The sequence below is a fragment of the Tripterygium wilfordii genome, chromosome 2 (assembly GCF_013401445.1).
Source record: "Tripterygium wilfordii isolate XIE 37 chromosome 2, ASM1340144v1, whole genome shotgun sequence".
Classification (NCBI taxonomy): domain Eukaryota; kingdom Viridiplantae; phylum Streptophyta; class Magnoliopsida; order Celastrales; family Celastraceae; genus Tripterygium; species Tripterygium wilfordii.
This window is the reverse complement of record NC_052233.1, coordinates 8,091,098-8,104,580: the sequence shown is the minus strand read 5'-3', so window position 1 is coordinate 8,104,580 and position 13,483 is coordinate 8,091,098. Positions and strand designations below refer to the sequence as shown.

At 38.6% G+C, this 13,483-nt stretch overlaps 2 protein-coding genes across 5 annotated transcripts; both read left to right on the top strand.

The window, feature by feature from the left end:
* The first annotated feature begins 59 nt into the window (after window positions 1-59).
* On the top strand, window positions 60-4,401 carry LOC120012370 (GATA transcription factor 11-like). 4 transcript variants are annotated; one of them, XM_038863776.1, is made up of 4 exons: window positions 60-385; window positions 1,051-1,292; window positions 2,009-2,060; window positions 3,252-4,401. In XM_038863776.1, exons 2-4 carry the CDS (start codon window positions 1,060-1,062, stop codon window positions 3,969-3,971), a joined length of 1,005 nt encoding a protein of 334 aa, XP_038719704.1. In that variant the 5' UTR covers window positions 60-385; window positions 1,051-1,059; the 3' UTR covers window positions 3,972-4,401. The 4 variants fall into 4 exon arrangements, with proteins under 4 accessions (XP_038719704.1, XP_038719700.1, XP_038719721.1 ...); XM_038863772.1 differs by having other exon boundaries at window positions 66-385; window positions 1,044-1,292; XM_038863793.1 differs by lacking the exon at window positions 2,009-2,060 and having other exon boundaries at window positions 81-385.
* Window positions 4,402-7,405: 3,004 nt separating this feature from the next.
* Window positions 7,406-12,089, top strand: LOC120015611 (auxin response factor 10-like). The gene is made up of 5 exons (XM_038868111.1): window positions 7,406-8,031; window positions 8,147-9,310; window positions 10,499-11,400; window positions 11,545-11,610; window positions 11,751-12,089. Exons 2-5 carry the CDS (start codon window positions 8,213-8,215, stop codon window positions 11,830-11,832), a joined length of 2,148 nt encoding a protein of 715 aa, XP_038724039.1. The 5' UTR covers window positions 7,406-8,031; window positions 8,147-8,212; the 3' UTR covers window positions 11,833-12,089.
* The last annotated feature ends 1,394 nt before the right edge of the window (window positions 12,090-13,483 follow it).

Sequence of the window (13,483 nt, the reverse complement as noted above, 5' to 3'; positions counted from 1 at the left end):
TTAACACACGTATTAGCAGTATAATGAGATTTGATCATTATACAAAGCGTGACAAACAAATGGAGGCTGTTAACGAGAAGACCCCACACCATCCCTTCATAAATCACGGATTCATATAATTATTAATAATCCTTAGAAATTCCCCTCTCTCTCTCTCGCACAAAAAGTAAAAATCCCTAGCTTGGACAAGATCTGAACCATCGTCTCCTCTCAATCTCTCTCTTTCTATCTCATTCTCTATCTCTGACTGTCTCTCGCACTGCAACAAGGTCTGTGGTTCTGATGGACAGTCTCCTGCTCGGTTTCTTCCCTTTCGCTTTGGAGTTTTGATGTGAGAACGGGTTGTATTGTTGATTTCTCGCAATTAGGGTTTATGACGCCTAAGGTTTGTGTTATTGCTCTGATACTCTTTACTGTTGTGCTTGCATTGCTTGAATTCAGTTTTGTTTTCTGTGGAAATGGAGGAGAATTTGGGGAAAATAATTCAATTAGTTAAAGCTGTAGATACTCTCTTCCGGCTCGATTTCCTTCTTTTTTTTTATAATTTTATTTTTTAAAAATTAACTCGAAACGTTTATTTCTGGGACTTTGCCTTCGTTTTCTTAGTTGCCAAACAGGCCTTAGAGGTTTGATTATGTTGTTAACGTTACCACATTCTGCAGTATTCTGCTTTACTGCTTGTTCATTGGTCGATCTTTAAGTCCAAAACGTGGAGAAAACGCGTATTCATTTAAGCGCGGATTTTTTTTTTGTATTTTCTGATTAATAAGTAATAGAATCTTATCAGATAATTCGACATTTGACTGTTTTGGATTTTTGCTTTGGAGAGTTATTACTGGGATTTTGTTGCTTTTAAAGCAGCTGTCCATAAGTAAATCCTTGTTGGATATAATTAAAACGTGATATTACCCAATCCTTAATTACGCTGTATTCTCGATCTCTTACCTATTTAAACAACAGTCCTTAAATGCTATACGTTTTATCCTGCCACAATTGGGTATTTCTTAACGTTGCTTTGTTTCTTATACGGTCTTGCTCCAAAGAATTCAGAGACTATGAATGGTTCTTGGTTCTTTGACGGAAATTTCAATGGTGTCCCGGATGAGTTTTTTGATGACCTCATTAAACGAGCTGATTTTCCCTTGGAAGACCTGGAACCAAACAACGAAGGAGAAGATTGGGAAGTCGAATTCCAAAGTCTTGAACCCCCATCTGCGAATATTTTGGCAAGTTTGTCCAATGGTTTTTTTGATGATGGTTGCAAGGATGATTTTCAAGCTTCAGAAAGATTGGTGAGTTACTGAGTTTAGACATGATAAAGATGCTGTTCTTGATTCTGTGCATTTAGGTCTAAAGGTGATATGTTGTCCAACGTGCTTTGCCTTTCATTATTTATTTACACGACTACACCTACAATTGTATCAATTGAATGTGTACTTTGGAGGGTCAATTGATATCTATAATCTTAGTATTTGGTCTATGCGGAATAAACCTTAGAAGCATGCTAAAGTTTGGGTGACCTTAGAAGCATGCTAAAGTTTATGTGCCACCCAATGTATTAATATTTAACTTTTATTATTGATCAAAGCAGAAGTGGTAAACTATCTCTGGGTGTAAATATTGCTTTGTGAGAAAATTATTGCATTGACCATAATATCCAAGTATTAGTAAATGCACTTACACCTCCAGCGGATATTCTATGGCTGATTTTTCTTGCCATCAACTGAACATGCTATTGGTAGGCAAGCACCTTTGCTCCAAGAGTGGTTAAGCATCATTGAAAGCATGTCGTTGACATTTTACGTATTAGTCTATTCATAGTTCATGGTTTCGACGGCACAATACCCTTGGAGCAAGCAGTTTCTTACTCAGATTTAGAGTAGTAGGTTTATGTTGTAGTATAATTTCAAGCTCAACTTTTGAACATACTTTCCACAAGATAAATCCTTGAGAGGATCGTGGTATATATGAGATTATTTCTGATTGCTGGTAAATCCTTTTGTCTCAGGTCATTGCCACTTGAAACTGATGTATGGATGATAAGGGGGCAGTTATGGAAGGTTTTCCATGCCAAATCCCTGTTCCATACCCATAACTGATGAATACTTGTCTTGTTATTTGCCCAAATTTTCGATTCGTCCCCATTCCAATGCTGCCCCTTTTGATATATTTTTGGTTTCTTTCTTTTCACGTATTCATTCATTCAAGTATTGTAGGTAAATAATATGGATTATATACTTTGACTACTTGTTAAGAAGTGTCTGTCTTCTAGACTTTTCTAATCTTAGGTGTTCATATATACATGTATATTTGTTTCTTTATATAAAAGATGTATGCATGTATATCCAATGAAATATGCAAAAAATAAGAAGCTTATATACTATATATCTTTATAAATAAACAGGCTGAAGCAGGGTGTTTTTATTTTAGCCTACCACATATTGCGTGATTTACACATCTTGGGCAGGACTAGTTGAGCAGATCTCCATTTAACTTCCCCCAACCAATTGTGGTTTCGGATGTAAATTCAAGGGGTTGAGATTGTACGACTGGGAAGGGGATATGCAATGACAAAAAAGTATTGCAGGACATAGTTTACTCTTGACTTTGGCACGTTTGCATGCATGATATTTTAAATGACGACTAGTGCGGTGTACATATTGTCCCTTATATAGGTCTTAGCTTGCAATAATTTTTTAAGAGAGTATTCTGATGGACCATACATTATAGCAGTTAAGTTCCCTTTGTACTGTTTTTTCTTGTCTATATATTTTTTCACTGTTTACAATCACTGTAATTACTTGTCTTTTTTATGCTGCCTTAGTTGTTGGGTTTTTGTCCTTGGATGTCATATTTTCAGCTGTTGAACATCTTCCAACTCTCAAATGAAATTTTTTACCTTCTGTTTGTGACCACAAACATGAAAACACAAGTAGTTTATTAATACATTCATTTGGCTTCAAGGGCTTGATGGCCTTTGTGCTTATTTTTGTTATGCAAATTATAAGGTAAATGGCAGCGAAATTCTTTCAAGTTTTCTTATTAAATTGGTTTTACTTGTACTTGTTAGAAGAAATTAAAACTATTTTATTTCAAGGTTTTTCTGTAATACAGAGCAAGGTATTATTTGTTCTGGTGACTAAATGTAGGATATTTGTATCCCATATCATATTGTTTTTCACTTTTTCTTTTTCTTGTTGGGCCTGTTTCATCGTTCTCATTAACGTAATTTCCTTTTCGTGGACGTTCAGGGAAGTGAACCTAAGGCAAAACAATGGTCTGGGACTACTGAATCCTCTTCCCGCCTAAGCATTCACCTCGATAGTGATGCTTCTGATGAAAAACATTCACGCGTGTTTCATTCCTCAAGTCCAGTGTCTGTGCTTGAAAACAGCAGCTCTTCCTTGGTTGAAAATCCCATATCCTATTACCCCAAATTTATCCCAGTGAAACGCCCACGAAACAAGCGTCCACGGCCTTCAAACTTCAATCCGTGTCGTATGATCCCTTTTATCACCTCCACTTTCTCAGGTTCCAGATCTCATTCTTTGGCTGCTTTGGAGTCAGAATCTGAAACCTATTATGCAGAGAAAACATTGGATGTTGCCAAGAAGAAACAGAAGAAGAAGAAGAACCTGACTCTGCTTTCATGTACGTCAGAGCTTGAGAAATCATCTTCGCGGCGTCCATCCTCTCAGCCACCTGGTCCAACGAGAAAATGCACTCATTGTGAGGTTACAAAGACCCCACAATGGAGGGAGGGGCCACTTGGGCCAAAAACTCTTTGCAATGCTTGTGGGGTTCGTTACAGGTCTGGTCGCCTCCTCCCAGAGTATCGCCCTGCTGCAAGTCCAACCTTTGTCCCGTCATTGCACTCCAACTCTCATAAAAAGGTTGTGGAGATGAGAACTATAGCTTGTCAGCTGCCAAATACAGTTGCAAGGGAGACTACAATGGCTTCATCTGGATAGCACTTTGTTTAATTCTTATTAGGATGACAAGCTTTGTAGTAAGGAGTTTTCCTGTTTCTCCTCTTGTAGTCTCTATTCAATTTTTAAGTTGATTTGTTTCTTGTACATTAATCGAATAAGAGCTAGGAGACTTAGATGACCCCCATATTTGGCAGCAGGGAGCAGTCCAGAAATTATTTGAAGTAGCTAGAGAATTAAAGATGGATGTTGGGATGAGGGTAATTGTGTTGTATGCCCTATTGTGATGCTTGACATGTTTTAGCCCTTTTAGGAAAAGGGAGCAAGTTGGAGAAGTCATAGAAGTGAGGCAGTGGAGCTTAGAGGAGGAGGTATTAGGTCTTAAAAATATATGCACTATTTGTTTATTCTTGAATGATGAACTTTGTGGTTTATTTATATGTTTTGTATACTCTATAGTTTCTTTGGTTATTATTTTATCCGGAAATTGATTGGCGTTTTCCAGTAAAGATTACTTATGCCGCCTTCTTTTTTGATGGCTCTACGTCATTCCTCTTACCTCTAGTAATTGTTTTTTAGGGCTGTGAATGTAGTTGGTGCGTTCTGTCCTCTGAATCTAGATTTGTTAACATATCCAGGAAAGATGAAATTCAACTGCCTGTGTTAGTGTGTTTAGTAAACTATACTGCCACTTGAGCATTCGAGCCAATGGGACTTAATTTTTTGGAGTTTCGTGGGCCGAGAGTCAATGGCACGGACATGCTTCTTAAGAGGGTTTAAAAGTCCTATTCTAAGCTTCGGCTCAATCTTAAGACTAAATTAGTGGCCCCTATGTCCACGAGGCGGTCATCTTAAAACTGGTCCATTGGTCACAAAGTGACCAGTGGGTTGGGCTTTCCCGGTAAAAGAAGAGAGTCTAGAACCCGAGTAACAGATCAGCCCGGGTGAGTCAAAATTTGCAACGTCTTCATTATCTGAGCGAGTACAAAACCGACAGGCTCCTGGGTTTGTTTGTTCACTCAGTTGGGCCTACCGTTCATTATAGCGTCCTCTCACAGACAGCATCATGAAGGAGGCCCACTTCACCCATTCCAGTCATCGTCAGCCCATTTGTTTCAGCCACGGTTCACTGGATCTGGAAGTAAGGCCAAAACAACAAGGTTGTGGTGCAGCAAAGATTGCCCAAGGCGCATGTTAGAGAGCTCTCAAAGCATGGGTTTTATCTTTTCTGGCAGAGCGACAGTTGTGTCTCGCTTTAGACTGTCAAGACTAGGGAGGGTATAATAGGGGTAGGGGATGAGAGTGGGCCCCGTAAATAATTGTTTTGTACGATTAAAATCGACAGAATTTTGAAGGGAGCGGAGCTTAAACTGCCTCTCTCTGAGTCCTGAGTTTGTGATTGTTGGTGTGGAGGTGATGGGATGGGTACCCTGCCTAGTCAATATCTAGGTCTCTCATCTACCTAAACACCACCTTTAATAGGGTTTACCTAATTAAAGTAAATTTAACTATTGCCTTGTAAAACAGGGGATGGCCACTACAATTTTTTTAAGTTAGAATTAGCTATAATTTATTTCAAAATCAGGCTAAATCTTGATTTAAAATGTGTTATTAAGTATTTTGAGTGCTGATAATATTAAAATATAATAAATTTTTAAGGAGAAAAAAAAAATCAAAACCATAATTCTTAAGTTATAAATTCTCAACCCTAAACACTAAATTAAATCGTAATATCATTTTCTAAATAGGAGAATTGTAGTCAAATTCTATTTAAAAGTTGTAAAACAACTTAAACTCAAATGGAAAACCAAATTTTGGGGTTGCACATTAATCAATTATGATGAAATCTTGCACATTTTAAGAACCTGAAAAGTCTTAAATATAGTAGATATAGAGTACCTTCTTTTGTTGAATCTGTTGTCATTGAGACTTGAAACTATTCAATTCAATTCAAACTTTACCAGAAAACCAAAAGCATGCTTAGATCTTTGAACCTTAAATAAAGGTCATAACAAACACAAACTCAAATTGGTGCAAATGGAGGGTCCTTTCCTCCAAAAGGGACTATTTGGTTTACTATAGTAAGACAAACCCAACATATTAAGTATTATCATTCATTGTGTGTTGGGTGGGGTTGTCCAGAGACGGCACATCAGGACAATACACACTCTTTGATCATGCATGTGTATGAATAATACGTATAGTCTATGAATAATACGTATAGTCTAAAATCTAAATGCATAAAGATAAGAAAGGGCCCTAATTGGCCTTAATTGAATGCCACATTAATTTTGTTAACAAGGTGGCCAACCCATGTGTCTTTTTTATTAATGCCGTTTGATGTACTGTGTCGGTATCCCTGTCGTTTCTTCAACTAACTAAAGTCATTTGCAGGTGCAGGATCTCATCCATATTGGGACCAAACCATATGTATCCAAATATATACAAACAGCTGTGTATGTAACGGTCACATTGGAAGTGACCAGATAAACAAACAAACAAATATATATACCAATTTGAAGAATATATATATATATATACACAATGCGCACCATGTGAAGAGAGGCAACGGGAGAGGGAGAGCAGTTCTTTTTTAGGTAGGTAAGCGAAAGCGGGGGCTTGAATTTGGTTATCATCCTATTTAATATATGTTTTAACTATCTCGGTTGAGGATTGTTAGCGAGATAGAGCACTTTGACATGAACGAAAGGGAAAAAGCGCATCACCATTGAAGGAAAAAGACACAATCAAAGCTTAGCACCTTATCATCAAGGGCAATCTTCACTTCCTACATATATTTCTTCTTTCATATATATGCACTTACTTTACAATAAATAATTGAAGGTTTATTAGATATTTACGATCGACTCATACACGTCAATAATATTATCTATAATAATTTCATGTTTTATTACATGGATCCTACGTGCATGGTATTTCTTAAACGAAATGTTAAGAGAAGAACAAAACGAAGAAATTTAGGACAAAATGACCAAAAAAAAAAAAAAAACATCGAACGTCATGTGAAAATGATTACTGTTTTGTCTTCTCCAGTCCTAAACTTGACATTTATTTATTTGTTAATTTTATTTCTTGGCTTAATATGTTGGAGGCTTCGAGCCCAATAATACATATGACACGTATCAAAATTCTATTGGGTCATCAAAAGAAACTTTCTTTTCAGGAAGAATCATAGGATAGTTAAAGAACCTGTCCACGTCACGGGGCCAAGATTCACAGTCATATAGGTAACGTCGTTTGGGTCCCATTTTTGAGGGGACCAAATTGTACTACTTTTTCAAGCGCGTGCAGGCCACTCTCAAATAGTCCAAACCAACTGGGATCAGATGGCTTTAAAAAAACTCGCGATATTTTCACGAAACGAGATTCAAAAGTCAGAACCCAAAGTTTAACTAGTACTAATAAATTCTCTTGTTTTAGCATTATATATATATCTTGGTTAAGGGAGTTAAGATTGAGAGAGATTGCCTTGTTTGTTTTGTTCCGGTTCGGTACTGGAGAGAGAAGAGAGAAACCAGGAAGAGAGAGAGAGCTTGCTTGATTTGAGATCCGATAAGCACAAAAGATCATGTGGGTATGTGTTTTTGTGTGACAGGAGAACGGGAAATTCGGATTGTGAAGCTGATTTCGCTTCATCTTTTGATTTGGTATGGAAATAAATCGGAGGGTCTGAGACTGAACGCTATCGTAGCTAGCTGTTCTATGTACGACACTGTATCAGCTGCTATCCACTGATCGGCGATTAATGTCCCTGTGTCGATGCATGAAATATAGAAGGTATGCCCCTTTTTGAGTTGTAAAGAAAAACCCGGACCAGTGTAATGAAGAGTCAGAGTGTTGGTTGATAAGGACATTTTGGGTTCGATGTCTATCATACGCAGGCAACGTGTTTGATTTTAGGTCTCTTGTGGATGGAGGTTTTGTCTTCTAGGCTCCCACAGTGAAATAACTGCGCAAATTCGACACCGGATGACCCAGAATTGGCAACAAACTTTAGGCTTTTCTTGTACTGAAAATTGAGACTAAGCGCGCTTTGGTCGGAGTCTTCTGCCTCTCGGAGCTTTTATTTTGCTACAAAAAGGTAGCGAGAGTTTCTAGTCATCAACCCTCTTTAGGTTCTATGGGAATTAAATGAATTGATTCACTTTCCATTTGTTCACTTGCTTCAATAATTTCGTCTCTTTTGTTCTTCACAGCATTTACTTCTGCAACAGTGAGGTGGTTTTTTCGCTGTTTCTCTCACGAATACACAGGTCATCAAAATGAAGGAAGCAGCAGAGAAGAGTTTGGATCCTCAGCTATGGCATGCCTGCGCAGGTAGCATGGTCCAGATCCCTCCAGTGAACTCCAAAGTTTTGTACTTCCCTCAAGGCCACGCAGAGCACACCCAAACCACCGTCGATTTCCCCTCCTCCCAGAGAATCCCGGCCCTCGTTCTCTGCCGCGTCGCCGCCGTTAAGTTCCTGGCTGATCCCGAAACGGATGAAGTTTATGCCAAGATCACGCTAATACCATTGCCAGACAGCATCGACCTTGATCTTGAAGACGACAACGTCGTGGGTCCAAATGGAACTGAAAACCCCGAAAAGCCTGCTTCTTTTGCCAAAACACTCACTCAGTCGGACGCCAACAACGGTGGGGGCTTCTCTGTGCCGCGGTACTGTGCCGAGACTATATTTCCGCGACTGGACTACTCAGCGGATCCTCCAGTGCAGACCGTGATTGCGAAAGACGTGCACGGAGAGATTTGGAAGTTTAGACACATATATAGAGGGACCCCGAGGCGGCATTTGTTGACTACTGGGTGGAGCACTTTTGTAAACCAGAAGAAATTGGTTGCGGGGGATTCCATTGTCTTCTTGAGAGCCGAGAATGGCGATCTCTGTGTTGGGATTCGCCGTGCTAAGCGTGGGATGGGTAATGGAAATGATTCCGTGACTGGATGGAACCCGGGTCCGGGAAATTGTATCAACCCGTATGCGGGATTATCTGTTTTCTTGAGAGAAGATGAGGGAAAGATGACGAGGAATGGTTGTAATGGGAATTTGAGTTCTGGTTTAGGTAGTTTGAAAGGTAAAGGGAAAGTTAGGCCAGAGACAGTTGTGGAGGCGGCAATGCTTGCTGTGACTTGGCAGCCCGTTGAGGTTGTTTACTATCCACGTGCAAGCACGCCAGAGTTCTTTGTGAAGGCAGCAGCAGTGAGGGCTGCGATGAGGGTGCATTGGTGCTCTGGGATGAGGTTCAAGATGGCATTTGAGACGGAGGATTCTTCACGAATAAGTTGGTTCTCAGGAACTGTTTCGTTTGTTCAGGTTGCTGATCCCATCCGCTGGCCTAATTCACCTTGGCGGCTTCTTCAGGTTTTTTTTCCTTGTCCCTTTGATTGGTATTTGTTTAGATTCTCCTAGGTTCTGCTTGTCTGTTATTAGCATCTTTTAAATTTCTCATCTATTGATTGATTATTCGTTTAGATACTATTTTTTGGTTATCCGAAGAATTCACTTCTTCATTTCTGTTCACAAGTGATGTGTCTGATGAGATGTTAAATCTTTTGATTGGTACACTTTATTTCCGCTCGTAAACTTGTCTTGGGGACGGTAATGAAAACAGATGCCAGAATTTGATTTGGAAGCAACAAGGCTTTTCCGGTCCATTCATTTGCAACGCCTAGTTTGTTATTGAAATATCTTTCTGGCATCAACACCTAGTCCATTCTTCAAAATTAATTTGCTTGGCCCAAGGTTTTTGTTATGTTATTTGTAGATATTCTTAGAGCATTTCATTTAGTTCATTGTATATTAAGTAACAGTATTAGGAGCTTTTAATTATTCGTAGAGCATTTATTATTTGGATTTTTGTTTCTGATGACTTTATTAAAACAACATTATGTGTCATAGACCTCTCATTTATTCCAAAAGGTCAGTGCTTTAATCATCTTGATAAGGACCTCTGCTGTTTGTTGTCTGGTGAATGTTTAGGAGTTTTCTAAGCTATAATCTGAACGTATAATTACTATATAGGCTCTGACAAGCTGTTAAAATTCGTTTATAGTTGTGAAATACCGCTTTCTCAGTACAGGAAGTGAGAAAGTTATCGTGTGAGGTCTATTTTATAAAATATTATTTGAAGTGGGATATCTTTCTTCAGACTAATTAACATTATAACAATATCCCAACTGCGTAATCTTTGCTGAGTCATAAAGAAAATGGGTTTAGAGGAGTTATCCTAATTCTCATTGTACATTTTACCATTTGTATTTTATTCAGATGTTCATTCTCTGATGGTCTTTTGTTCACTGTATTCCCACTTTGAAGATAGTAGAACTTTCTTTGGTGCTTTTGGCTTGGCGATGCTATTATGACTTCGTGAGTCTACCTTGCTGATTCTTATACCAAGTCCAAACCCAAATCAATTTGCTGATTGTGCCTTTTGGTATATGACAATGATTTCTGTTTCAAATTGTTTTAAATTCAATCTAAATTTATTTGGTGCAAGGGCCTCTTTCAGTCATTTCTTCTTCTTACATAACTTTGCAAACCTCGTCTTAGGTGACATGGGATGAGCCGGATTTGCTGCCCAATGTAAAACGTATCAGCCCTTGGTTGGTTGAATTGGTATCAAACATGCCTGTCATCAACATGTCACCGTTCTCACCTCCAAGAAAGAAGTTGCGGTTCCAGTCGCACTTGGATTTCCCTCTTGGTGGTCAATTTCCTTTGCCATCATTCACAGGCAATCCCCTTGGGCCAAGCAGCTCCTTGTGTTATCCATCTGATAACACTCCTGCAGGCATACAGGGAGCCAGGCATGCTCAATATGGAATTTCTTTATCGGATCTTCAGCTTAACAGCAAACTGCAGTCAGGGCATTTTTTGTCCAGTTTCCAGCGGTTTGATTCACATTCTAGAATTTCTGATGGCATCATGACAGGTGTCAAACATAGCAATGAGAAGTTATCTTGCCTGCTATCAATAGGGAATTCTAGTCAGAATTTGGAGAAATCTGATAATGTGAAGAAACACCAGTTTTTACTCTTTGGACAACCAATATTAACTGAGCAGCAGATGTCTCGTAGCTGTTCCACTGATGCAGTCTCACAAATTCTTACAGAGAGGAGCTCATCTGACCGGACTCGAGAACTAGAGAAAAAAAGTTCTGATAGTTCAGGAGCGGCACTTGAGCTGCAAGTTTCACCAGACAAGTCATCCAGTGCTTGGTACCCATGGCACCAGAGTTTTCATGCTACTGATTCTGCCCTTGACATTGTTTGCAAGGTATTCTTGGAGTCAGAGGATTTGGGAAGGACCCTTGACCTTTCGCTCATTAGTTCTTATGAAGAGCTGTACGGGAGGCTGGCCAACATGTTTGGAATTGGAAGATCAGAGATGAGCCATATTCTCTACCGTGATTCAACAGGTGCTGTGAAACGAACTGGAGATGAGCCATTCAGGTACGCTGAAACTTCTTTTACTTCATGCATCACATTTTTGCCTTGCAGAGTACTATATAACTTGGCTTTATGAATTCCAAATGAGTGTGATATTTAGAATTTTTAATTCCGGATTTACTTCATTTTCCACTTCTTGCAATGCAGTGATTTTGTGAAAACAACAAAAAGTCTGACGATTCTCCTGAAATCAGGCAATGATATTGTTGAAAGGTGAGTGCAAAAATAATCCTTGAGCATTAGGTTTATTAGGACTCTTTGCAATGTATTAAGACTCTTTGCAATGCATCCATAATAAAAAAACTTTCTTTGCAATTTCTGGATGATTATTAGGTTTATGGTATGTCTTGCAGGACGTGGGTTACAGGAATGCGGAGTGCTGAAAACGGACTAGAAGCATCAAATAAGACTGGTCCCTTGAGCATATTTGCTTAGTTTGGAGATATTTAATGAAGTTGTTAAGAGTTTGTGGTTATTCATCATGTATGATTTAGGGGATTAAGGACACACAGAACTCCAATCTTTAATAAGTGGTGAGATGGAATTGACCAGCTATTCTACTAAATGCTGATATGTCTGTTGTTGTACTGGATTATGAATTATTATGTTCTCTATTATTCTTCTGTGTGAATGCACTTTATATCTCAGTCAATGGTTGGATTGCTATGATTATTCTAATTTTAATGTTTATTCGTCTGAAACTTCTTCATCTGTTTTGGTGAGGCAACTGTTTTCTTTATGTTCAGTTTCTACTCTAAATTGCGTTCCTAATTTCAGCCCTACAATGATCAAACACTAGTTTATTATTGGCCTGGCCTTTTATGGTTAACGAACTCTTGAATTGAATTGAGGTTCCAAATTCTGACAGTCATTGTTTGTCTTCATTTCGTCATCTGGTGGAAACAACTAATAAGGATATTGTTCGCTCACGAGAGAACATTTATTTTTAACATGTCTCACGGCAATGAGTTTGAGATCATTAGAGTTTGGCTAGAGGGAGTGCTTGTATTGGAATAAAAACTGTTTCCATCCATCATGTACATTTTCTCACATTATTTCAACAGAAAGTGATATGGATGCCACTAAATAGGATCACAGTCATTCCAGTGATTGACATGTCACTCTCTGGTTCAATTATCAAGTTTTGTGGGCTCTTTACACTTACATCAATCAAGGGACGAGATGAATTTTTAAAATGACCGGGATGCCTAACATTTTTGTTACTTGAATGGAGAACCTAAGCCTTTGGGATCAGTAAAATGCAATCCCTGTGTTGACCAAACAACTCCACAATACAGACAATTTACAATCCCCAAACCCTTGTTTTATTCAAAGATGTTTGGTACCCGCAAACAAAATTTCTCAAATCCTTCAATGCACGCACGTGAGAGTCGAAGATTGAACTGGTCAAATGAGAACATCGACGTGCAGTCCCTTTTGTGTCGCAGTTTTGGTGGGCGGGACTTTGGTCTCTGTTGGGCTTTGTATTTACCTTCAAATCTATTCTTTAACACAATCCACGAAGCAAATTTAGCTCCTCAAAGTTAGGGATGGTAAAATCCTATTCGATTCGGATGATCGAATTTGTCTAACTCGGATTAAACCAAGTTTGGACAGAGGTTATAAATCTGAAATCCGGGTCCAAACACAAAAACATTGCCTAGTTTACTTGCTTGGACCCTAACCCGGATTAGATGATTGTCTGTTTTATTTTTTCGAATTTAAACATATTCCGGATTTAGTCAATTTAGTGCGTTCAAAATCTAATCTAAATTAGGATCCAGACATGTAAATATTTCACAAACACATGATGTTATCCGGTTCGAAACCGATTTTTTTTTTCCATCTCTCTTCAAAGTCATGAAGGTTGAAGTCAAAGAGTCAAAGTGGTATGGAAGTTACAAAACATATTTAAAAGCATTGATCTATTTTTCCAATTCCACATTTTCATGATTTCAGTTCCCAGCCCATAGATTGTTGGGATCTGGTCTTCCTCTTACTTCATTGGGATATACATCTCCATCTCTTCAAGGTCACCTTCATGTCCAATATCATGAATGCAATCCCATTTTCAAAGACGTTGAAA